Source organism: Pelophylax lessonae (genome assembly GCF_965119305.1).
Source record: "Pelophylax lessonae genome assembly, chromosome: 7".
Taxonomy (NCBI): domain Eukaryota; kingdom Metazoa; phylum Chordata; class Amphibia; order Anura; family Ranidae; genus Pelophylax; species Pelophylax lessonae.
In genome coordinates this window covers 59,871,874-59,896,470 of record NC_138774.1, presented here as the reverse complement: position 1 = coordinate 59,896,470, position 24,597 = coordinate 59,871,874, and the positions used below count along the sequence as shown (strand labels likewise).

At 43.4% G+C, this 24,597-nt stretch overlaps 1 protein-coding gene across 4 annotated transcripts in view; it reads right to left on the bottom strand.

Moving 5' to 3' along the window:
• Nucleotides 1-1,356: 1,356 nt before the first annotated feature.
• The window catches only part of PRRC2A (proline rich coiled-coil 2A), a 184,656-nt gene continuing 161,415 nt past the window's right edge, over nt 1,357-24,597 (bottom strand). For all 4 annotated transcript variants that reach the window (XM_082264592.1, XM_082264593.1, XM_082264594.1 and 1 more), the window contains 6 exons: nt 23,628-23,856; nt 14,330-14,425; nt 14,034-14,192; nt 8,882-8,961; nt 4,079-4,142; nt 1,357-1,732 (listed from right to left, as the gene is read on the bottom strand). In XM_082264592.1, the coding sequence (XP_082120718.1) occupies nt 1,616-1,732; nt 4,079-4,142; nt 8,882-8,961; nt 14,034-14,192; nt 14,330-14,425; nt 23,628-23,856 (745 nt within the window). In that variant the 3' untranslated portion in view covers nt 1,357-1,615. The remainder of the gene's footprint in view (nt 1,733-4,078; nt 4,143-8,881; nt 8,962-14,033; nt 14,193-14,329; nt 14,426-23,627; nt 23,857-24,597) is intronic.

Here is a 24,597-nt window from a genome sequence, read left to right as displayed (position 1 = left end):
AAAAAAATCCTAATAAGCGTATGATTGGTTTGTGTAAAAATATATAGCGTCTACAATCTATGGGATAGATTTATGGACTTTTTATTGTTTTTACCAGTAATGGCGGCGATCTGCGTTTTTTAGCAGGACAGTGACATTGCGGCGGACAAATCTGACACCAAGTGACACTTTTTGGGGACCAGTGACACCAATACAGTGATCAGTGCTAAGAAAAATGCGCGGTTACTGTATAAATGACACTGGCAGGAAAGGGGTTAACACCAGGGGTGATCAAGGGGATAAATGTGCTACTGGGGAGTGCTTTCTAACTGTAGGGGGAGAGGATGCACTAGAAGAAAACAGAGATCTTGTGTTTCACAAGATCTCTCTCTTCCTCTGTGAAAGAATGGTGGTCTGTTTACATAGGCAGACTGCCGTTCGGTCATTCCGCTGAACAATCAGCGGGTCTCGGTGGCCATCATGGTGTCCAATCGCAGCAGAGGCAACGCTCCAATCGCGCACCCCCGACATCTCCTGCACAAAATCACATACATGTACAGTATATATGCGGCAGGCGGTCTGGAAGTAGTTAAACAACATACGGCCAGAGAATGCGGTAAGGCCTCAAGAGCTCATGAAACCTAAACAGCTGGTAGCAATTTAGGGTCAGATGGCTGGAGAGGACCACAGGAATAGACAGAAGACCGGAGTTCCACGTGGCTTTTCACAATGCAGGAGCACTAGGGGGGAGAAGCTTCCGTGGTGGGAAAGAGTGGAGACAGCATCATCAGCATTTACACCTGCGGTAAATGTCAGAAAGTGGGAAAGTCCCCAGCAATCTAAGCGAGGAAGTATTCCTGGTGCTTAGTCCAAATTGACCTACTCACAGAAGTCTTTAGATACAGAACAAGCACTAAGGCAATGCCAATGGCCCTGAACCTGGAATAACCCGAAGGTGACAGACTTCCGATGTCCCTCGACAATGGAACAAAAAAAAGGATTGAATCCAGAGGGTTAAGCATAAAGACTGAGCAAATAGCATTTTGAAAAGGTGGTCAGCATTGGCAACTCTAGAATTTAGCCTAAATCAAATTTGAACATTTCTGACCACAGTATCTGAAACAAGAATAGTCTGTTCAACCAATTTGCTTATTTTCCTACTCTGGCAATATGAAGACGTGATTGGTTGCTATGTACCGCAATCAATACTTTTAGACACAGGACACAAGACCTGCGGTCCATCCATTGGACTTACAGCGGGGACCAAATCACGCATTGTACCGGTTTCCAGCAGGCAAATGTCTTCCAACCATAGCATCCATTCTTCTCTATATAGGGTTATATACAGGAAGCTTGTTTTACAAAACATAACAGAGCGGGAGAAAATACTCTTTATTTATCAGAAAAAAGGGACAAAAAACAAAACAAACAAAAAAAACAAAAAAAAAAAAACAAAATATAAATTTGTTGAGGAGCTTCTGGATGTGGGAAAAATGGAGCAAAACTCTGACGGTAAGAACTGGACAGGGGCTTCTATTGTCAGTCGTAAGAGCCTCTCAACAATCGCTCCCCTTAATAACTGGGCAAGGGGACATATTTTAAGTGACAAGGACCATATTACGAGGTGACGAGAGAGTCAAGGTGCCGCTTTTCCATCTGTGTGGGAATCTCTTGTATTTTGGGTTTCACTATCCTGGGTTGGTGGTCTTTCCCAAGATCTGGGGGTCCAGCGGGAAGCATTTGGAGGAAGTACCTAGAAAATTGTTATAAAAAAACAAAATGTCAATTATTACCAAGTCACTAAGCTTGACACAAGAGGCATATTTTTCAAAAGATCCTGACACCAGATTTCAACAACAATCTTCCCATAAGATTATACAGTACAAGCATATAATATATTGTAGAGCATATTATTTACCTGCAGAAGCCTCCTTTGTGTATAACAAAAACTGAGACTGTCAACAGACTCAAAGCTATCTCCCGAGAGAAACTCTAGTAATTCCCTTCACTTCTCCGATGGCAGCTACATAAAACGGTTATGTGAGGGGGAGGGGTGGAGAAGCTGACTAGCATACAAGATGTGCTACAGGTGCACCTCAAAAATTAGAATGTCATCAAAAAGGTAATTTGTTTCAGTAATTTAATTCAAAAAGTAAAACTCTTATTATATAGATGAGTTACACACAGAGTGATATATTTCAAGCATTTCATTCTTTTAATTGCTTCTCCGAAAATTAGTTTATTACAGAATGCATGGATGCAGACCCAGCAGAGTGACTCGCGTCCGCGGCGGCCAGAACAATTTCAGGATCTGATGCAACAATCAGGGGAGGGCTGCCGACTGCGATCACGCAAAGGGGACGCCAATCAAGGGCCCACCAATGGACCCCCTATAGGCTTGTCAGCCTAACCTCAAAAGTGTGTAAATTACTGGAAGGGATAAGGGACTATATTCAAGAATTTGCTAAAGACGGTATCATCAGTAGTAATCAGCACAGGTTTACAAAAGGACGTTCTTGTCAAACCAATCTATTAACAGTTTATGAGGAGGTGAGCTGTGAGCTAGATAGGGGGGAGACCTGTGGCCGTGGTGTATCTGGATTTTGCTAAGGCATTCTATACAGTTCCCCAGAAATGCTTAATCTACAAACTAAGGTCTGCAGGTATCGACCACAAGGTTTGTTCTTGGATAGAAAACTGTTTAAAGGGGCGTATCCAAAGGGTGGTGATAAATAAGGCGTACTCAGACTTGTCTGGAGTAATAAGTGGGGTCCCCCAAGGCTCAGTCCTGGGACCAATTTTGTTCAATTTATTTATAAACAATGTTGAAGACAGGATCATTAGCTCAATCTCAGTTTTTGCGGATGACACAAAAATAGGCAGGTCAATAACTTCTCACCAAGATATAGAAATCTTACAGAATGACCTGAACAAAATAACAGAGTGGGCAACTACATGGCAAATGAGGTTTAATGTGGAAAAATGTAAGATATTGCACTTGGGGACTAAAAACATAAAAGCACAATACACTTTAGAGGGGGAACCTCTGAGGGAATCAAGAATAGAGAACGATCTGGGAGTCTTAGTGGAAAATAGACTAAGAAATAGAATGCAATGTCAAGCTGCCAAAGCCGGCAGAATATTAGCATGTATAAGGAAGGGGATTTATTCCAGAGATAAAGCTATAATCCTACCACTTTAAAAAAGCATGGTCCGGCCATATCTGGAGTACTCTGTCCAGTTCTGGTCGCCAATCCTAAGAAAGGATGTGTTGGAACTAGAGAGAGTCCAGAGAAGGGCAACTAAACTGATTAGGGAATTGGAGGGCCTTATAAGGAGCGTTTGCAAGCGCTTGATTTATTATTCCTGGAGAAGACACGCCTGAGAGGGGGACATGATAGCAATTTACAAGTACCTCAATGGTGATCTCAGCATAGGAAAAAAAACTATTTAGTCTCAAGGAATGTAAGAGGACACGTGGCCAAACAATGAGATTAGAGAAGAGGTGGTTTAACCTCAAGCTACGTAAGGGCAATAAGATTATGGAACTCTCTACCACAAATGGTGGTAACTGCGGGGAATATAGCTACTTTTCAAAGACTCTTGGACGTGCATCTCAAAGATCATAACATTCAGGGGTATGGGATAGGTTGAACTGGATAGACTGTTGTCTTTATTCAACCTCAACTACTATGTAACTATGTAAATGAAAAAAAAGCTTGAAATATATCACTGTGTAATGAAACTATATAATATAGGAGTTTCATTTTTTGAACTGCATTGCTGAAATTCCAAATAACCTTTGGATGATATTCTAATTTTTTGAGATGCCTCTGTACAGAACATTAAATTTTACATTTCCTTTGGCAGACTACCAGATAAACTATGGGTCCCAGTGGATTACAATTATACTCTATGGCAGATCCAGCTTTACTCCCAGGTATTCATGGGTCTTTCTGCTGGGGATTTACATAGAATGAAATGCAAGCAGCACAGCAAAATAATCATCACTATTTAGGATGAGATATGGGTCTTGGAGGGCCAAAACTCCTTCTAACAGAACTGCATGAGGAGCATATGGAAGGAATGATGGACTAACCTGCTGATAAAAATCTAGGCGCTGATTTCGGGCAGCTCCATAGCTTGAATGTGATGATTTTGTCCTAAACACAATAAGGAAATGTGAGAGATATCCAAATACCTTTAAAAAAGATAAGGTAAACTAAAAAGGTAAATCACGACATCTTGAATAAAGACAATAGAAAGTAAACAGGACTTTCTGGTACTTGCAAGCAAACATTTTCAGCTGAACTTTAAAGGGAAAAAAAAAATGATTTTACAATGCCATCTTTATACTACAAAAAAATAAAAACCAAACACAGCTGATAAAGCTACCAAAAATATAAAAAGGGACTCAAAGTGAATAGGGTTACTGATGAACCCTCATGGCCATATGCCCACTCACTAAAAATATAAAAAGTATGGCTCTATGGTCAGCTTACAATATACACAAAAAAAAAAAGGGCAGACAAAAAGACCAATGGTTCTCAACTCCTGTCCTCAGGACCCAACAACAGGCCAGGTTTGCAAGATAACTGAAATACATCACAGGTGATATTTGCTGCTCAGTGATTGCAGTATTTTAGTCTGCATCTCCCCAAGGTAATACTTAAATCTGGCCTGTTAGTGGGACCTGAGGGCATGAGTTAAGAACCACTGTAAAAAGACAATCTGACAAAAAAAGCACCATATGTCTGAGCCACCGGGAGCTTTTAATGGACCAAAAAAATCACTCTGAACTCAGAAATCTAGATAATATGGAAAAACCTTTATTGAATATACAAAATATTAACGAAAATAATAAAACCACCTTCAACCACCATAAAAAAAAAAAAAGACAACTTCTTTAGTACAAAAGAGTGCGTCTAGATGTCATACATACATTCATAGACCACAAATCATAGAATACATACCATCAACCCTATGAAATTAGCATTGGGGACTGTATTACACACCCTCCACAGTCGTCCCATGAGAGAAATTGCAGGGCTGTGGTGCACCACCTCTTAAATAGCATAGGATGTGTAACCACATTTCTCATACTCCTGTTGGCAACCCACAGTACTGCACAAATCAACCAGGCTTAAATAGCACATTGGGACAGCCAGGTATAGTTGCTAAAACTATTCACCATTAAAAAGGCAACAAAAACATTTTTTTGGGCAATCTAAAAAAATGAAGAGTGGTTTAGGGATGATGGAGCAGCATAGAAATAAATGTAGACAGGCTGTAGTGCATTGTTGAGCGAATTCAGTAGTAGGAAGAAGAACATTGAGTAGTATAGTACCCTAGTAGATTTACTGCTACAGGGTGGCCAGGCTGTGCAGGATAACGTATATATAGGTAATCCTGCACTTCCGGATATCGAGCATGAATGTGCACTGCCAGCGGCTCGCTTCTGCTGTGATTCTACTGATGTTTTCAGGCACCCACTGATTGTTCTGTTTACAGGCAGAACTGCGATCGGTCAATGTAAACAAGGCAGATTGTAGTTCTGTCAGTACAGAAGGAACACCGATCCATTCCCTCCACTAGTAAAAGCGCCTCCCCCACTACACCAGCTAGGCACACAGTTAACCCTTTGATCACCCCTGATGTTTAACCTCTTCCCAGCCAGTGTCATTAGTACAGTGACAGTGCATATTTTTAGCACTGATCACTGTATTAGTAAAACTGGTCCCCAAAATAGTGTTGAAAGTGTCACATTTGTCTGTTGCAGTCCCACTATAAGCCGATGAGCGCCACCATTACTAGTAAAAAAAATAAAAATTCCATAAATATATAGTTTAAAAAATCCAGATATGCAGAGCTAATCAAATGTATAAAACATTCAAATCAGAATGGGATAACAAGTCTATGTAATTAAGATGGAGAAAACGGATGAAAACCCCACACCAGCTTCAGTGCAGCAGGAAATGCACACAACACCAGCGTGTTTCCAGCAAGTCTCCTTATCAGGGAGGTTGGACCCTCAAATTATAGAGTGGTTGTGTGAGCATGTAACACGAAAATATCCACAGATCATCACTAAACATTTGGTGGGGGGCTCCAATAACCTTCACAGGACGGTACTTGTAGGCTCGCAACCGTGCATAAATTCCCCAATCACGTAAGGCTCACCAGGATAAGAAAAAAAAACTCCCAAAGTGAAGCACGTAAGGAATGGTACAAACGGGCTTTATTAAAATGTACTTCCAGACAATGAAGTGTAATTGAGCATCCAAACAAATGAATTAAAAAGGCCATGGCTAGTAGCGTGCTTGCGTTGTATGTCAGATTTCATCTAACGCATTCTGATTTGACTGTTGTGTTCTACATTTGATTAACACTGCATATATATATAATTTTTAATTTTTGCATTTGTAATCAACAAATTATTGCTTACTGCTATTTGTTCATTTTCCTTTCTGGAGGTAGCACAGATGAATTGTAGTTCTTAAATCCCATAGTTTGTAGACGTTATAAATTTTGCACAAACCAATGGGATTTTTTTTTTTTAGCAGAATACATATTGGCCTAAATTGATAAAGAAATTCGATTTTTTTATTGGATATGTTTTAAAGCAGACAGTAAAAAATATTGCCTTTTTTTTTTAAACGGATGGTCATTTTTTGTTTATAGCGCAAAAAAAAAAAAAAAAAAAAATCCAGTGGTGATTAACCACTTAAGGACCAGGCCTATTTCTGACACTTGTTGTTTACAAGTTAAAATAATTTTTTTTTTTAGCAGAGACCCTAGAGAATAAAATGGAGATGGTTGCAATACTTTATGTCACACCGTATTTGTGCAGCTGATTTAAAAAACGCATTTTTGGGAAAAAATACATTTTTTAAAAATTAAAAAAATAAGAAAACCGTAAAATTAGCCCAATTTTCTTCTATAATGTGAAAGATAATGTTAAGCCGAGTAACTAGATACCCAACATGTTATGTTTCTAATTGCGCACGCTCGTGGAATGGCGACAAACATTGGTACTTAAAAATCTCCATAGGCAACGCTTTAAGGTTACCAGTTTAGAGGTACAGAAGAGGTCTAGTGCTAGAATTATTGCTCTCACTCGAATGACCGTGGCGCTATCTCATGTGTGGTTTGAACACACCGTTTACATATGTAGGCAGGACTTGCATATGCGTTTGCTTCTGTGTGCAAGCTCGGAGGGACAGAGGGCTTTAATTCAATTTTCCCACATCTCCCACCCCCCTATAAGAGTGATCCCGCTGCAAATCCGCCGCTGGGACCACTTTTATGTGAAAGAGGACCGCCCGTCCTGTAAGAAAATACCGGGGATATGGCAGGTATTTAATGTCAAAGTACCGATGTAACACTGTGGTGGGTGGTCTGGAAGTGGTTAAATACCACCAAAAGAAAGCTATATGGGTGGGAAAAAAAAAGGACATACATTTTATTTGGGTAAAGTGTCACACGACCACGCATTTGTCAGTTAAAGTAACAAAGTGTCATATTTACCCCCTCTTCCTCTGGTCATGAAGAGGGGGTAAATCGTCTGGAGCTGAAGAGGGTAATCATGTGGCAAACCAGCAGAATATAGTCTTTGGAGGGAGAGAAGCATAAAAAGGCAACCGTAGGATGCGACTGATTTATGCACATCAAGTGTCAAAGCAGGCTCTCACCACCTCCAAATATGAGCTGCAGGACACGACATGAAGCAGGGGATGCAGAGGAAGAGAAGGCAAGCAGCGTTAGCAATAGGGCAAATATGTAATGGAGTTTCCTCCACAGTCTCTCTCTCAAACTCCAGCCACAATCGATCTGACACTACCAGAGCACGTATATTTGATTATCCCAATGACGTCATTGTTATGCTTATAAATGTTTGCAGAGGCAGGTGTAGGGAGGTCAGCTCCTCATGACACCACAACTACATTTCCCAAGAGCCTTTTCCCTACATACAGTATGTCCTGGGGAGGCAGCATCCTTATTTTACTGTAAAAAAAATCAATATATGCAAAAGGAGAAGGACAGATAGGGGCAGGTATAGGCAGAGATTTCTATTCCAGCCAGCAGTGTGGATGCCGCCTGTTGGGATTTTAGAGCAGAAAAGCCACCATGTGGTCAGGCTCAGATAGGACAGTTTAAGCTCCCTGGAATTTTGGCAGATCGACAGGTATTTTTCCGTACTTGCAGTGTTTAAAATGATTGTATGGTCTCGTTTTCTTTTTTCTATTAAAAAAAATAAACATGTTATACTTACCTCCTCTGTGCAGTTGGTTTTGCACAGGGCAGCCCCGATCCTCCTCTTCTCGGGTCATTGGCTGGAGTTCCTGGCCCCTCCCTCCTGTTAAGTGCCCCTTGCAGCTTGCTATGGGGGCACCTGAGCTAAGCTGCAGCTCCGTGAATCCATTCAGAAACAGAGCTGCTGTTCCGCCTCGCCGCTCTCTCCTGATTGGCTAATGGAGCTTGATTGACAGCAGCGGGAGCCAATGGCACCGCTGCTGTGTCTCAGTCAACCAGGTGAGAGAGTCCTGGATAGCCGAGGCACTCAAGGACATTGATGGATACAGAGGGGGCTCAGGAAAGTATTAGAGGGACTGCTACACACCAAAGGCTTTTTATCTTAATGCATAGAATGCCTTCTGACTTTCCAACTCCTTTAAGGGATACAAAATAGGAGAACGTTCATGGTTTCCAGAGATTTTTTTATCTTATATAATTTATTTCCATGTAATTTCACTGGGTAAGACTAAGCATGTTAACTAACGTTTGCTGGCACCAAAAGAAAAAAAAATCCTATTGTAATTTTGTGCTTAGATTATAAGATGGTAGAGTGGAAATATATAAAAAGATTCCCATCCCCCAGAGATGACCAGAATATCATCCTCACCTTCCTCCTGCTGCATGGATACCAGCTCCGACACTTTGTAGATTATCTGGCTGCTTCACATCCAACGAATGGCTCTGATACTGCAAATGGAGAAATGTATGTGTGATTACACTGTGTAACCCCTAAAAATGTGCCACATAAGGTTCCTGCTATATACATATTCCACCATGTTTAGTGATTGTATGACTTGACTGGGAACTATGTAAAGACCTCATTCCAATGGGCACTGAGGCCCAATCAGTGTGGTTGAGCCATTTCTTTGCACTACATAAACAAACACCTCCACCAGAAGCACTACTCACCATTTAATGGTAAATTGCCATTTCTGCCTATAACCTGGTGCAGGGTCAGCTGTGTGTTCATTTCTTTCTTAGCCCCAACTCTTTCCCCTGGGTCCTCAGCCTCTTTTCTGCTCTCTTCATGGCAGCCCTCTGTGAACCGGCTACAGTTGTGCTCATAAGTTTACATACCCTGGCAGAGTTTATGATTTCTTGGCCACTTTTCAGAGAATATGAATAATAACACAAAAACTTTTCTTTCACTCATGCTTAGTGTTTGTCTGAAGCCATTTATTACCAATCAACTGCGTTTACTCTTTTTAAATCATATTGACAAACAGAAACTACCCAAATGACCCTGATCAAAAGTTTATATACCCCAGTTCTTAATATTATTCAGGATTTATATAGCGCCAGCAGTTTACAATATAACAGGGAGACAATACAGTTACAATACAAGAGGATTAAGATGGCCCTGCTCAGGAGAGCTTACAATCTAATGGATACCGTATATTGCTCCCTTTAACATCAATGACAGCTTGAAGTCTTTTGCGGTATTTGTGGATGAGGCTCTTTATCTTCTCAGATGGTAAAGCTGCCCATTCTTCCTGGCACAAAGCCTCCAGTTCCTGTAAATTCTTGGGCTGTCTTGCATGAACTGCACGTTTGAGATCTCCCCAGAGTGGCGGTCAGGAGATGAGACGGCCACTCCAGAACCTTCACTTTATTCTGCTGTAGCCAATGACAGGTCCACTTGGCCTTGTGTTTAGGATGTCATGTTGAAATGTCCAAGTACGTCCCATGCGCAGCTTGCGGGCTGATGAATGCAAACTTTCCTCCAGTATTTTTTGATAACATACTGCATTCATCTTGCCATAAATTCTGACCAAATTTCCAGTGCCTTTGTAGCTCACACATCCCCAAAACATCAGCGACCCACCTCCGTGTTTCACAGAAGGAATGGTGTACCTTTCATCATAGGCCTTGTTGACTCCTCTCCAAACGTAAAGTTTATGGTTGTGGCCAAAAATCTCAGTTTTGGTCCCATCACTACAAATGACTTTGTGCCAGAAGGTTTGAGGCTTGTCTCTGTGCTGTTTGGCGTATTGTAAGCGGGATACTTTGTGGCATTTGCGTAGTAATGGCCTTTTTCTGGTGACTCGACAATGCAGCTCATCTTTCTTCAAGTGCCTCCTTATTGTGCATCTTGAAACAGTCATACCACATGTTTTCAGAGTCCTGTATTTCACCTGAATTTATTTGTGGGTTTTTCTTTGCATCCCAAACAGTTTTCCTGGCAGTTGGGGCTGAAATTTTAGTCGGTCTACCTGACCGTGGTTTGGTTTCAACAGAACCCCTCATTTTACACTTCTTAATTAGAGTTTGAACACTGCTGATTGGCATTGGATATCTTTTCATATCCCTTTCCTGTTTTATACAGTTCAGCTACCTTTTCCCACAGATCCTTTGACAATTATTTTGCTTTCCCCATGACTCAGAATCCAGAAACGTCAGTGCAGCACTGGATGAAAGATGCAAGGGTCTGTCAAGAATCAAGAAACTCATTGACCTTTTATACACACACACTAATTACAAGAAAACAGATCACAGGTGAGGATGGTTACCTTTAATAGCCATTCAAACCCCTTTTTGTCAACTTGTGTGCATGTTATCAGGCCAAAATCACCAGGGTATGTAAACTTCTGATCAGGGTCATTTGGGTAGTTTCTGTTGTCATTATGATTTAAAAAAGAGAAAAGGTTGATTTATAATAAATGGCTTCAGCCAAACACTAACCACGAGTAAAAGAAAAGTTTGTGTTATCATTCATAATCATCTCCGAAAAATGGCCAAGAAATCATAAATTCTGCCAGGGTATGTAAACTTATGAGCACAACTGTACTTCTGTTTTGTTGGACATCTACACTTTCCTGAATATTACCCATTTATTCCAACTTAGCCCTGCAAATAAATTTCCACAACAAGCTAATTTTAAAAAGTGCCACGTGGTCTGCTGTGGTTGATTAAACTTAAATAACTAATAAAATTCTCTGCTTTTGAGATTATATACGCTAAAAAGTTTATAGAATACACTTCTTTTTACATAAATAACATAGTATGTGTGTGCGGCACAATTTGTATTTGGTGCTACAAGTTAAACATTTCAGTTTTAGTGATGCACCAAAATTTTGGCCGCCAAAAAAAAAAAAAAAAAAGGCAGATAATGGCCGCCCACAATTTTACCTTGCTTATGGTGTTTTTTTCATAGGTCATGTGACAAAAAAAGGCATCAAAAACGCAACACAGATGCATTTTTGATGCGTTCTGGCTGCATTTTTAATGCATTTCAATGGGGAAGGGCGTTTTTGGTGTGGTTTGAAAAATGTGCACCAAAAATGAAGCAAGGACGTGTTTTAACACCGGTTCAAAAGGTGCCAGTAATAGCCGACAAATTCATAGTCATTTGAATTCATGAAATTATTTAAAAAGTCGGATACAATTATTTATAAAAAATATATACAGTACAGAGCCTTGCGAAAGTATTCGGCCCCCTTGAACTTTGCAACCTTTTTCCACATTTCAGGCTTCAAACATAAAGAAATAAAACTGTAATCTTTTGTGAAGAATCAACAACAAGTGGGACACAATCATGAAGTGGAACGAAATTTATTGGATATTTCAAACTTTGTTAACAAATAAAAAACTGAAAAATTGGGCGTGCAAAATTATTCAGCCCCTTTACTTTCAGTGCAGCAAACTCTCTCCAGAAGTTCAGTGAGGATCTCTGAATGATCCAATGTTGACCTAAATGACTAATGATGATAAATAGAATCCACCTGTGTGTAATCAAGTCTCTGTATAAATGCACCTGCACTGTGATAGTCTCAGAGGTCCGTTTAAAGCGCAGAGAGCATCATGAAGAACAAGGAACACACCAGGCAGGTCCGAGATACTGTTGTGGAGAAGTTTAAAGCCGGATTTGGATACAAAAAGATTTCCCAAGCTTTAAACATCCCAAGGAGCACTGTGCAAGCGATAATATTGAAATGGGAGTATCAGACCACTGCAAATCTACGAAGACCTGGCCTCCCCTCTAAACTTTCACCTTATACAAGGAGAAGACTGATCAGAGATGCAGCCAAGAGGCCCATGATCACTCTGGATGAACTGCAGAGATCTACAGCTGAGGTGGGAGACTCTGTCCATAGGACAACAATCAGTCGTATACTGCACAAATCTGGCCTTTATGGAAGAGTGGCAAGAAGAAAGCCATTTCTTAAAGATATCCATAAAAAGTGTTGTTTAAAGTTTGCCACAAGCCACCTGGGAGACACACCAGACATGTGGAAGAAGGTGCTCTGGTCAGATGAAACCAAAATCAAACTTTTTGGCAACAATGCAAAACGTTATGTTTGGCGTAAAAGCAACACAGCTCATCACCCTGAACACACCATCCCCACTGTCAAACATGGTGGTGGCAGCATCATGGTTTGGGCCTGCTTTTCTACAGCAGGGACAGGGAAGATGGTTAAAATTGATGGGAAGATGGATGGAGCCAAATACAGGACCATTCTGGAAGAAAACCTGATGGAGTCTGCAAAAGACCTGAGACTGGGATGGAGATTTGTCTTCCAACAAGACAATGATCCAAAACATAAAGCAAAATCTACAATGGAATGGTTCACAAATAAACATATCCAGGTGTTAGAATGGCCAAGTCAAAGTCCAGACCTGAATCATATCGAGAATCTGTGGAAAGAACTGAAAACTGCTGTTCACAAACGCTCTCCATCCAACCTCACTGAGCTCGAGCTGTTTTGCAAGGAGGAATGGGCAAAAATTTCAGTCTCTCGATGTGCAAAACTGATAGAGACATACCCCAAGCGACATAACAGCTGTAATCGCAGCAAAAGGTGGCGCTACAAAGTATTAACTTAAGGGGGCTGAATAATTTTGCACGCCCAATTTTTCAGTTTTTTATTTGTTAAAAAAGTTTGAAATATCCAATAAATTTCGTTCCACTTCATGATTGTGTCCCACTTGTTGATTCTTCACAAAAAATTTCAGTTTTATATCTTTATGTTTGAAGCCTGAAATGTGGCAAAAGGTCGCAAAGTTCAAGGGGGCCGAATACCTTCGCAAGGCACTGTGTGTATATATATATGTATATATATATATATATATATATATATATATATATATATATATATATATATATATATATATATTTATTTTGTTGTTTTTTTGTTTATTAAAGACACTGACAGGAAGCTTAATGATCTACCTAGATTGTTCATTCATTGAGAACTACAAGATGGCAGACGCAAAGACCGTCAGTACTTGTAGTTTTCACATTTACAGAACACTGTATTAATGGCGTAGCCGGGTGGAAGAAAACGGGGGATCAGGGGATATGGATTTAACATGTTACAAAAGGTGAACTTATCCATTAAGCAACCCATACATGGATCAAAATTTGGCCGATTCAGCAGGAACCAACCAAATTTTGATATATGTATGGGCAGGCTGATTGTACTAAAGTCATTACATTGATCTACTTGGATTTTTGCCATGCGATTACTGCAGGCGGCTGTCGCTGCTTGCAGTAATTATGTTTTGCCAGCAAGGAAAGCTCCCCGGCCCACTCCCGCCAGCAGAATAAAATAGAACTGCAGGAGGCATTCCGTCGGTCAGTGTTCATGGGGGAAGGAAAGAAAATCAATTCATCAATGGCATGCTTTACAATCCCACCTAAACAAGAATTCTGGTAGTGAGCTTAAAAGGGAAAAGTGCTTGTGCAATTCCCTGATCAATCCCTAAGGTAAGCGAGCCACTAACAGGGAAACAATCAAAGCCAAAACAGAGAACCTCACCTCATTTCTGACACTGTGCGATATTCGGCCTGCAGCAGAGAGTTGATGAAGTGGAGGCAATGTCTGACCCACAGTGACAAGTGAAGGCTGCTGGGCTGCAGATGATAAGGATCCAAATCCCATGACTGGAAGAGGAGTATCCATCATAGACAGGAGAACCTGTAAAAGACAGTGAAAATTAAATTATTTAGCAGCAGTAAGGGCAGATATCTCCTCAACATGACACAGTACACACAATAGTGTCACCTCCTCCTCAAACACTGTTACCAATACACTCTGCATGAAATTGAACACACATGTGCCTGTTGTGTCGGAGCTGTAGGTAGGTATCCACTCTGACCAGCATGAAGAGAAGAAAAATAATCAGATGCAGAGGTCATATCCTGCCGAACCTAAAGGAGGGAGAAATAAACATTACAGTCCATTCCAGCTGTGCTCAAACTTAATACATCTACTCTGCCCCAAAGTGGCAAAAACTGCTTGTCAGTATTTAAAACGATAAAATATAAAGTCTAAAGTAGTTTTCTGACAAATTTGTCATCAAATATGATCAACCAACCAATGGCTACACAGGTCTTTTTTTTTTTTTAAATCTCAGAAGTGTTTTTCCTACTGCAGGAGGTTGCTGGGAGTTTGTTAGAGCGTTAGCCCAATGAGATGATGATCCTGGTGTACACCTAAAAGGAAAAAAACTGCACTAGAATCCTTTAAATTGGGCAATGTTAAATCAAGTAATCTCCTGATCCAATTGAAGTTCATAGAGAAGCGAGAAGATTAAAAAAGGAAAAGTTTCTGCTACGTAACTGATCTGCAGCACTGTGGAAAGGTGGGAGGGTGACTGCACTTGTAAGTACAATTTTATGTTAAAGAGGATCTGTAGTGTGGATACTGTGCCCAAAAAAAGTCAGGAGGACAACAAAAAAAATCACCACAAGTATTGCCTGTAAGATCCTAGCAGTTAATCTTTTCCCCCCCTCCATCACTGACTTATCATGCCTTGGTTTGCACTCTGTTTGTAGGTGGCTGTCTTGCTAGATGTTGCTACCTCACATCAGAGCTACCCACCTAATGAGGAATGAGGAATAATCAAGCAGAGATTGAGAAGCAAAGAAAACAATAAATGAAGCAGTAGCAGATTCTTTCACTGCAGATCCTCGTGTGTACAGCTTCTTTTCCAGCAAGAAAAGTTAGCAGAACAATAGTGACCTCGCCAAATCCAACCCCAAAACTTGTGAGACTAGCAGTCAGATGCAGCAGTGTCTTAGATCTCAGATATAAAGCTTTTAGGTTGTAGGCCTAGGCACACTCACATATATACATATAGTGTGTGTGTGTACACACACAAATACACTATTTAAAAGTGATTGTAAAGGTAATTTAAAAAAAAAAATTTTTTAAAGAAAAATAAACATGCTTATGCTTACCTACTCTATGCAATGGAACAGAGCGGCGGTGAACCTCCTCTTTTAGGGTTCCCCATTGGTGGCTCCATGCCCCTCCCCTCTGTTCAAATCCCCCCATGGGAAGGGGTATTGGACAGAGGGGAGGGGCCAGGAGCCTCTTCCTATGATGGGAACTCGTGCATGCTCGCACCCGAGCCCTGCTGTTGCATCCTTTGACGCAGACAGTGGGACTTGGCCCCATCCCCCTTGTCACTGACTTTGACTGACAGCTCCCGGTGCCCCAGCAAAGCCAGCAAGACAAGGAAGTGAGGTAAGAGAAGAGCTGCAGACGTGCACTGCGCTGGATCGAATAAGGGCTCAGGTAAGTAAAGGGGGGGGGGGATTCTGACACCTAAACTTTTTTTACCTTAATGCAAGGAATGCATTGAGGTAAAACAAGATTTTTGACTTGCTGTAAAATCCGTTTCTCTGATGTTCACTGATGACCACAGCACCCGATTCTTCTTAACCATTGGGTTATAATGCCCCCTAAAGGAGTAGGACACTAGGTAGGAAAAAGCTTGACTATGCCTATGAGCAGTCCCAGGGGGTATACCCCCACTCAAATATAGGCACTCAGTTTTGTTACAAGCAGTGTCAGAAAAAAGCCAACTCCACAGTGGAGTGGTTGCCGTGTCCGTCAAACATCAGAGAAATGGATTTTACGGCAAGTCAAAAATCCCATTTTCTTTCGTTCATTGATGGACACAGCTCCTGATTCTTCTTAACCATTGGGACGTCCCAAAGCAGTGTTAAACATGAGGGGTAAAAAATTCCCAAGGCTAACCATAGCCAACCAGGTAGCATGGAGCTCAACCATAAACAACTGGAGCTCATCTGTAAAAAACAATACACCCTCAAAGAGGACCAGGTCCTCTAGAGAGCAGCCAACACATCCACTTTATAAGAGTGGATAAAAATAAAAATTTTGTGAAAGTGTGCACCGACGACCAGGTGGCTGCCTTGCAAACCTGCGTCACTGACACTTGATGACGGAAGCCCAGGAGACACTAAGCGCCCTAGTAGGAGTACTCCTTGACAGGGAAAGGAGGAACCTGACCCCTGATGCAATAGGCCTGAATCACTGTCTGTCTGATCCATCTGGAAATGGTCGCAGAAGAAGCAGACAACCCTTTGTGAGGTCCGCAAGCACAAATAGAGAGTCTGACTTTCTAAAAGACTCCGTAGCTGCCAGCTACACCCACATTCCCCGGACCACATCCAAGGAATGCAAGGCAATTTCCTTCGGATGTTTGGCCTGGGAAACAGGGAAGGCAACACAATAGCTTCATTCATGACAGTGAGAGACCACCTTAGGAAGGAATAATGGACAGGGGCGAAGTCCCACCTTATCCTTGTGAAACACCAATAAGGTGAATGACAGGATAACGCCACCAGTTCTGACAACCTGCGTGCAGAGATGATAGCACCAAAAAAGGACACCTTCTGGGGCAGCGCAAGCAGGGAAACCTCCCAAATATTTTCAAAGGGAGGCTTGTGTAGAGCGGAAAGCACCACATTAAGATCCCCAGGGCGGCAACAGAGCCCGCACTGAAGGAACCAAATGTCGGACACCCTGAAGAAAGGTACGCACCAGGGAGTGTGAGGCCAAAGGTCGTTGGAAAAAGAACGACAAAACCGATAGCCCTAGCCCTTGATGGTACTAAAGGCCAATTTCTGTTCAACCCCCCATTGAAGGAAGGTTAAGATCTGAGCCACCGAGAAGGAGCGAGGATGAACTCCAAGAGACTCAAACCACGCAATGTGCGTCTTCCACGTACAATGGTAGATCTTCCTAGAGGTAGATTCCCTCACTTTTTTTTTAACAGTGTAGGAATCAACGACTCAGACAAACCTCCATCCTTTAGCACCTGGCGTTCAACAGCCAAGCCGTCAAAGCCAGCGACTGTAAAGCAGGATAGATCGGTCCTTGGGACAGCAGATCTTTCCTGAAAGGAAGTCGCCAAGGAGCATCGGCGACAAGCCGTACCCGATTGGCGTAACCAAGACCGGCGAGGTCAGTCTGGACAGAATCCCTTCTGCTTTGAAGCTGCACAGGAGTCATGGCAGAAATTTGAGAGGGCTGGAACAAACCAGTCAGCCCACCTTAGAATGGCGGCTACTTACCGAGCCACCAGGACACAACTTGTGCCCCTTCGTGATTGACATAGACCACAGCCGTGGCACTGTCCAAATTAATTCGTACCAGACATCCCTGAAGACAAATTGTCCAAAGAGCCAGACAAAGGCTGATCGCTCGGATTTCCAGAACATTAATCATCAGTCTGCCAGAGTCCAGACCCCCTGAGCACATCTGTGCTGAGGACGCCTCCCCACCTGGAAAGGCTGGCATCCGTGGTGACAACCGTCCAGTACAGGGGGAAAAAGGATTTTCCCTGTCAAAGTGCCAGGGAACAAAGCCACCTCTAGAGACCATTGATCCTTGTCCCATTTCACCAGAATCTCTTTAGCAGAAATCTTGTGTGGAACTGTGCAAACAGACCGCCTCGAGGGTGGACATCATCAGGCCCAGCACCCCCATGCAAGCCTGGAGGGATGACCATCTGCTGAACAACAGAAGCTGAATTGCCTCCTGCAATGTCTGGAGTTTTTCCAGAGGAAGAAACACACTGGCTGAGGCCGAATCCAGAGTCAGACTCAGATAGTCCAGTTTTTATGGACAGACCAAAAGCAGAATCCAACCAAACTCCCTCAGAGTTTGCAGCACAATCTCCAGTTGTCCATCAGAGCAGTCAGGGACTTTGCTCGCAGAAGAGGATCGTCCAGCCAACTCTAACAATGCCAGCACCGGGGCCAACATTTTTGTGAAGACCCGAGGAGCGAAGGCGAGGCCAAAGGTCCACGCCACAAACCGATAATGCTCCTCGCCAACGGCAAAACAGAGAAACCCCCGTTGGTTACTGGCACATATTAGAATGTGCAGGTAGGCATCCTTAATAAAAAATACCCCTGACTTAGGGACGCCACTACCGTATGAATTGCCTCCACGTGCAACTTCTGTACTCGCACAAGCAGTTACAGTCAGGTCCATAAATATTGGGACATCAACACACTTCTAATCTTTTTGGCTCTATACACCACCACAATGGATTTGAAATGAAACAAACAGGATGTTCTTTAACTGCAGACTTTCAGCTTTAATTTGAGGGTATTTACATCCAAATCAGGTGAACGGTGTAGGAATTACAACAGTTTGTATATGTGCCTCCCACTTTTTAAGGGACCAAAAGTAATGGGACAGATAAACAATCATAAATCAAACTTTCACTTTTTAATACTTGGTTGCAAATCCTTTGCAGTCAATTACAGCCTGAAGTCTGGAATGCATAAACATCACCAGACGCGGAGTTTCATCCCTGGTGATGCTCTGCCAGGCCTCTACTGCAACTGTCTTCAGTTCCTGCTTGTTCTTGGGGCATTTTCCTTTCAGTTTTGTCTTCAGCAAGTGAAATGCATGCTCAATCAGATTCAGGTCAGGTGATTGACTTGGCCATTGCATAACATTCCACTTCTTTCCCTTAAAAAACTCTTTGGTTGCTTTCGCAGTATGCTTCGGGTCATTGTCCATCTGCATTATGAAGCGCCGTCCAATGAGTTCTGAAGCATTTGGCTGAATATGAGCAGATAATATTGCCCGAAACACTTCAGAATTCATTCTGCTGCTTTTGTCAGCAGTCACATCATCAATAAATACAAGAGAACCAGTTCCATTGGCAGCCATACATGCCCACGCCATGACACTACCACCACCATGCTTCACTGAGGAGGTGGTATGCCTTGGATCATGAGCAGTTCCTTTCCTTCTCCATACACTTCTCTTCCCATCACTCTGGTACAAGTTGATCTTGGTCTCATCTGTCCATAGGATGTTGTTCCAGAACTGTGAAGGCTTTTTTAGATGTTGTTTGGCAAACTCTAATTTAGCCTTCCAGTTTTTGAGGCTCACCAATGGTTTACATCTTGTGGTGAACCCTCTGTATTCACTCTGGTGAAGTCTTCTCTTGATTGTTGACTTTGACACACATACACCTACCTCCTGGAGAGTGTTCTTGATCTGGCCAACTGTTGTGAAGGGTGTTTTCTTCACCAGGGAAAGAATTCTTCGGTCATCCACCACAGTTGTTTTCGGTGGTCTTCCGGGTCTTTTGGTATTGCTGAGCTCACCAGTGCATTCTTTATTTTTAAGGATGTTCCAAACAGTTGATTTGGCCACACCTAATGTTTTTGCTATTTCTCTGATGGGTTTGTTTTGATTTTTCAGCCTAATGATGGCTTGCTTCACAGATAGTGACAGCTCTTTGGATCTCATATTGAGAGTTGACAGCAACCGATTCCAAATGCAAATAGCACTCTTGAAATTAACTCTGGACCTTTTATCTGCTCCTTGTAAATGGGATAATGAGGGAATAACACACACCTGGCCATGGAACAGCTGAGCAGCCGATTGTCCCATTACTTTTGGTCCCTTAAAAAGTGGGAGGCATATATACAAACTGTTGTAATTCCTACACCGTTCACCTGATTTGGATGTAAATACCCTCAAATTAAATCTGAAAGTCTGCAGTTAAAGCACATCTTGTTTGTTTCATTTCAAATCCATTGTGGTGGTGTATAGAGCCAAAAAGATTAGAATTGTGTCGATGTCCCAATATTTATGGACCTGACTGTAAGTGCCTTGAGGTCCAGAATTGGACGTACCTTGCCTTTCTTCCTGGGAACTGTAAAGAGGTCTGAGTAAAAACCCCTGAAAATGTTTTGAATTCGGAACCGGAACAATCGCCCCTTGAAGGAACAAGTCTTGCCCTACCCCCAGAGAGACCCGTAAGTGATCTGGGGACAAGTGCAGGTTGGAAGGGAAGAACCTTTCCAGAGGATAAGACCGAACTTGATCTCGTAGCCTGACGGAATAACTTGGTGGACCCATGTGTTGTATACCAGGGAGGTCCATGGAACCCGGGAATCAGGAAGACGCAGGTGAGGGCGTCCCTTCATGTGGAGGCAGCCTTGTCCGCAGGTCTGGAAGAGCTCGCTCGTGGCTTGCCAGACCAGGTCATCTTTGAACATCCGGTGGTGGCCCTGACTTTTGATCCCTTGTCTTGAGACCTTGAGGGACGAAAAAAATGCTTAAGAGCCGAGGAGAATGGCCCACGTCTACGACGGTGCTGGATGCCCTTGGTAGAAGAAGAGTACTCTTCCCCCCTGTGAGACCACTTGTCCTGTACCAGAGAGGTCCATGGATCCGGAAACCGGCGAAGATGTTCCCCCACCCCAGGATACGGGCGAGAGCGCCCTTCATGCAGAGGCAGCCTTGTTCGCAAGTCTGGAAGAGCCAGACCAGGTCCTCTTGGAATCTCCAGTGGAGGCCCTAATGTTAGATCCCTTGTCTTGAGACCCTGAGGGATGAAAAAACCTCTCATGAGCCGAGTAGAATGGCCCATGTCTTCGAGGGGGCTCCTTGCCCTTGGTAGCTGGCCAAATAAGAGTACTCTTTCCCCTGTGAGACCCTTAACGAGGTGATCCAAAGAAGCTCCAAACAGGCGATTCCCTACAAGGGGGGGGAGATCAGATAAGGCCTTCTTAGAAGTCTGGTCCGCAGACCAGCATTTCAGTCAGATAATATGTCGAAGGAACACTGCTGACACAGACAGTCCAAAATTCAAAGGAGTCACATCCAAAGAGGCATCACAGATAAACTGTAGCCCCTTGACCAACTGATCCGCCAGCTCCGCAAGACAGGGGGAAGCAGTTTCCTCTCTAGGACCCGGCGTAAAACTTTAGCCCACTTGGTCAGAGCTTGCAAGACCAGGGCAATAGTAAATACTGGCCAAAGTGCTGAACCAGCCACAGCGAACATATGGCCGGCCAGAGTCTCCACTCTATCAGCTGGATATTTAGAGGCCGGGACTCCTCAACCGGAATGAAGGTAGCTTTATTTAACAAGGAAACCGAAAAGTCCAGAACGCAAGCAAAAAGGGCTTAGGAACCACCCCACTGTTTTATGACAATGTTGTCAAAGTAAGCAGAAAAGTGAACACCCTCGCCGCTTTAGAGAGGCAAAAGGGACTGATGCAGCATCAGCCGCAACCTCCATTTTTAAAGTGTCACGCACTGACAAACCATGCATCCACCAGCGCCCTTCATGCGCGGCTATAGGAGCAGAGGAATCATCTTCACTATCTGAGCACTCCGGTTGCGTGGACGCAGACCCAGTAGGGTCGCTACATACCAAGATCACCTGGAAAACATAACCAGGGGAGGCCGCCAACTGCGATCCCGCAAAGCGGACAATGACCAAGGGCCCAAGAATGGACCACCTACTGGACCTCACAAGAAAACAAGGGGGGGGGGTCGCCCAATGGCAGACGCGCAGGCAGGGTACCCTGATGGTCCCACTGCGCTAAAAAGGGCAGGTGCCCCACACAATGGTGGCAAGACTGTCATTAAAAAAAAAAGGAGGGGCCCCACAGAGCATCCCTTCCAAGGGAAGCGCCAAGCTGACCACATGGCCTAGCAAGCGCGGCCTAGATTTTTGGGGAGGCCCAGCTGCAAGTGCACGGATTCCAGCCTATGCGGATGCCCAAACGAAGAATGGGGGCATTAGCTAAAAGCACTGGGGCCGCCCCTCAACTGAGGCGCCTGACTAGGCTGCATGGCCTAGTAGGTTGTGCCCTAAATTTTTTGTGGACGCCCAACCGCTTAGACACGAGCCGCAGAGGAGCAGACCACCCAGGGGCAGTGGAGGGGAGGGCGGATGCCCAAACAGGAGGCAGTGGCTTCAGCCACCCTCACAAGGGCAGCTTCACATAGTTTCTGACTAGTAGGCCGCAAAGCCGCAGCCTAAATTTTTGGCCAGATCCGGCCACGTGAAGCGCGTACTCGTAGATGCTAAACTATCTGCTCCCCCAGCCCAACAATCACCGCAGGGATCCCAGAGGACATCTCTGCCCCAGTCATCAACCCCCAGGGTGGCAGGGAACCCTGCTCAACCCCCCGTTGCGCACCAGGAAAAATCCGGTCAGCAGCAACTCCAACTAGCCCGGGGGGGGGGGCGAGAGGGCCGTAAGACCCACAGTGACCACCAAAATTTTAGAGGGGCTGTGGGGGGGATTAGGAGGAGAACTGAGGGGACCACGTCCAAACCAAAACCCTCCAGGAGTAGAGGGGGGACAGTTGCTTACCATACCAGGAACAGGGTGGGCACAGCTCTGGACAGACCACTGCTCTATCAGAATATGGGTGCTGTCGGCCAGGAGAAACACTGCGACTCAGGCCGAGGCCAGGTCGTATGCGTCCTTGCGAGACGTTTAACTCGCAGGCCAGCCCCTGTCCAGTGGGGCTATGTTGCAGCCGACCTATCGCAGAGCTGCAGTCTGCAAGCGCTCGCTGGCCAGACTGGGGGGACCCTCTGGATCTAGATTATCCAGTCTGTTGCCCAGTCAGGAAATTGATTGTAGATTCTCCCAAGAACAAAATAACAAATATAGGAAAAAATTCCATAAAAAAAAAAAAATCACCATGATCCTATATAGATCCCAGCAATGAATTCAGTCCTTACTCCTGACTAGGCAGAAAAAAACCGAGTGCCTATAGTTGAGAGACTGCCTATAGGCGTAGCCAAACCTTTTCCTGCCTAGTGTCCTACTCCTGTAGGGGCCAGTATAACTCAATGTTTAAGAAGAATCAGGAGCCGTGTCCGTCAATGAACGAAAAAGAAAAAATGTTTAGGCTTTACAACCACTTTAATGGCCCTGTAATCCATGTTTTATTAAAAAAAAAAAAAAAAAAAGGTCCAATATCTGCTTCACATCTATAGGATCACTGCATGTTTTAGACATTGGGGCTGAAGGTGGGCTTACAGAAGGTAAGACATTGCTACTGATTGCTAGCAACTCATAGTCTAAAGTGCAGGATAGAGGTGGAGGAGGAGACACAAGAAGCTAAAGTTGTTAACAGTGGCATTATCACCGTGTTATAAAGTTTAATTCATACACCAAAGACTCAAGAACTAGCTAAATGGATTTACAAATCTTTGGACAAGTAAATTGGTTAACAAACATATTTTAACTGTGTATTTAGCCATTTGGCTGCTGTTCTACATTAACTAAAAGTTTGTGTGCTATGCCTGACTCACTTGTAACAGTTGCTGTTGTTGTTCAGTGCCGACCTGGGCCGGACAGTAGGGGCCGCTGTAGAGGAAGGCGGGTGCCTGATACATTAAGCTGCCGGCGGACACCTTACCCAGGTCACTAAATTCCAAGTACTGGCCTTTTAGGGCGATGCCAGACAGAAGAGCAGACGTCGGCAGTAGAGCCGGGGATGAGCCCGGGGTAGGAGCGGTGTGCAGGTACAGAGGCTGTGATCTGCCATAAAGCGAGACACAATATTCACTTTGCAAGCTGACAGTCTCATAGGAGACTAAGGCTTTGTACATACAAGCCTCGGCTTGTATAAGAGCAGTGTGTACAAGCAGGCTTTTACAAACTATTCCACCAGTTTTGTTGAAGACTTAAGAAATCTTTAGCTCCAGGACAGAAATGTTAAACACAGAACTTAAAAGTGTTACTAAACCCAGGAGCCTGCAGTCACTATATCTAGCCTGCCATAGTACATAGAACATGAAAATGCAATAATGTTAGTAAAAATAAACTACTGCTATATACTGCTGATGGGAAAAGTTGATTAGCAGTTGTAGGACTTCTATCAGTGTTTGGTTAAAGCTTGTAGGAGGAGTTTTCATTCTACTCCGACTGTCCTATGAGGCTGCAGGACCCCTGATCCTCTGTCTGGACAGTGCTGATTGGCCCTGTGCTGATCACATGCACCCTCCCAAGAAAAAAAAAAAAACACTCTAGTAATACACACCAAAATGAGCATGTGCAGGGGACAATAAGAGCAGACAGGATCAAACTGACGTTTTACATAATGCGGATTAACCCCTTATGTTCCACAGTGAGTATAACAAGCATGCTTTATTGAATTTACAGACTGATTTTACAGTTGTGGGTTTAGTAACACTTTAATGAGAGTGATGTCACTTTAGCTTTTGTGTACTGTAAAAATTGTATTTTAACTTACCGTAAAATCCATTTCTCTGATATTCA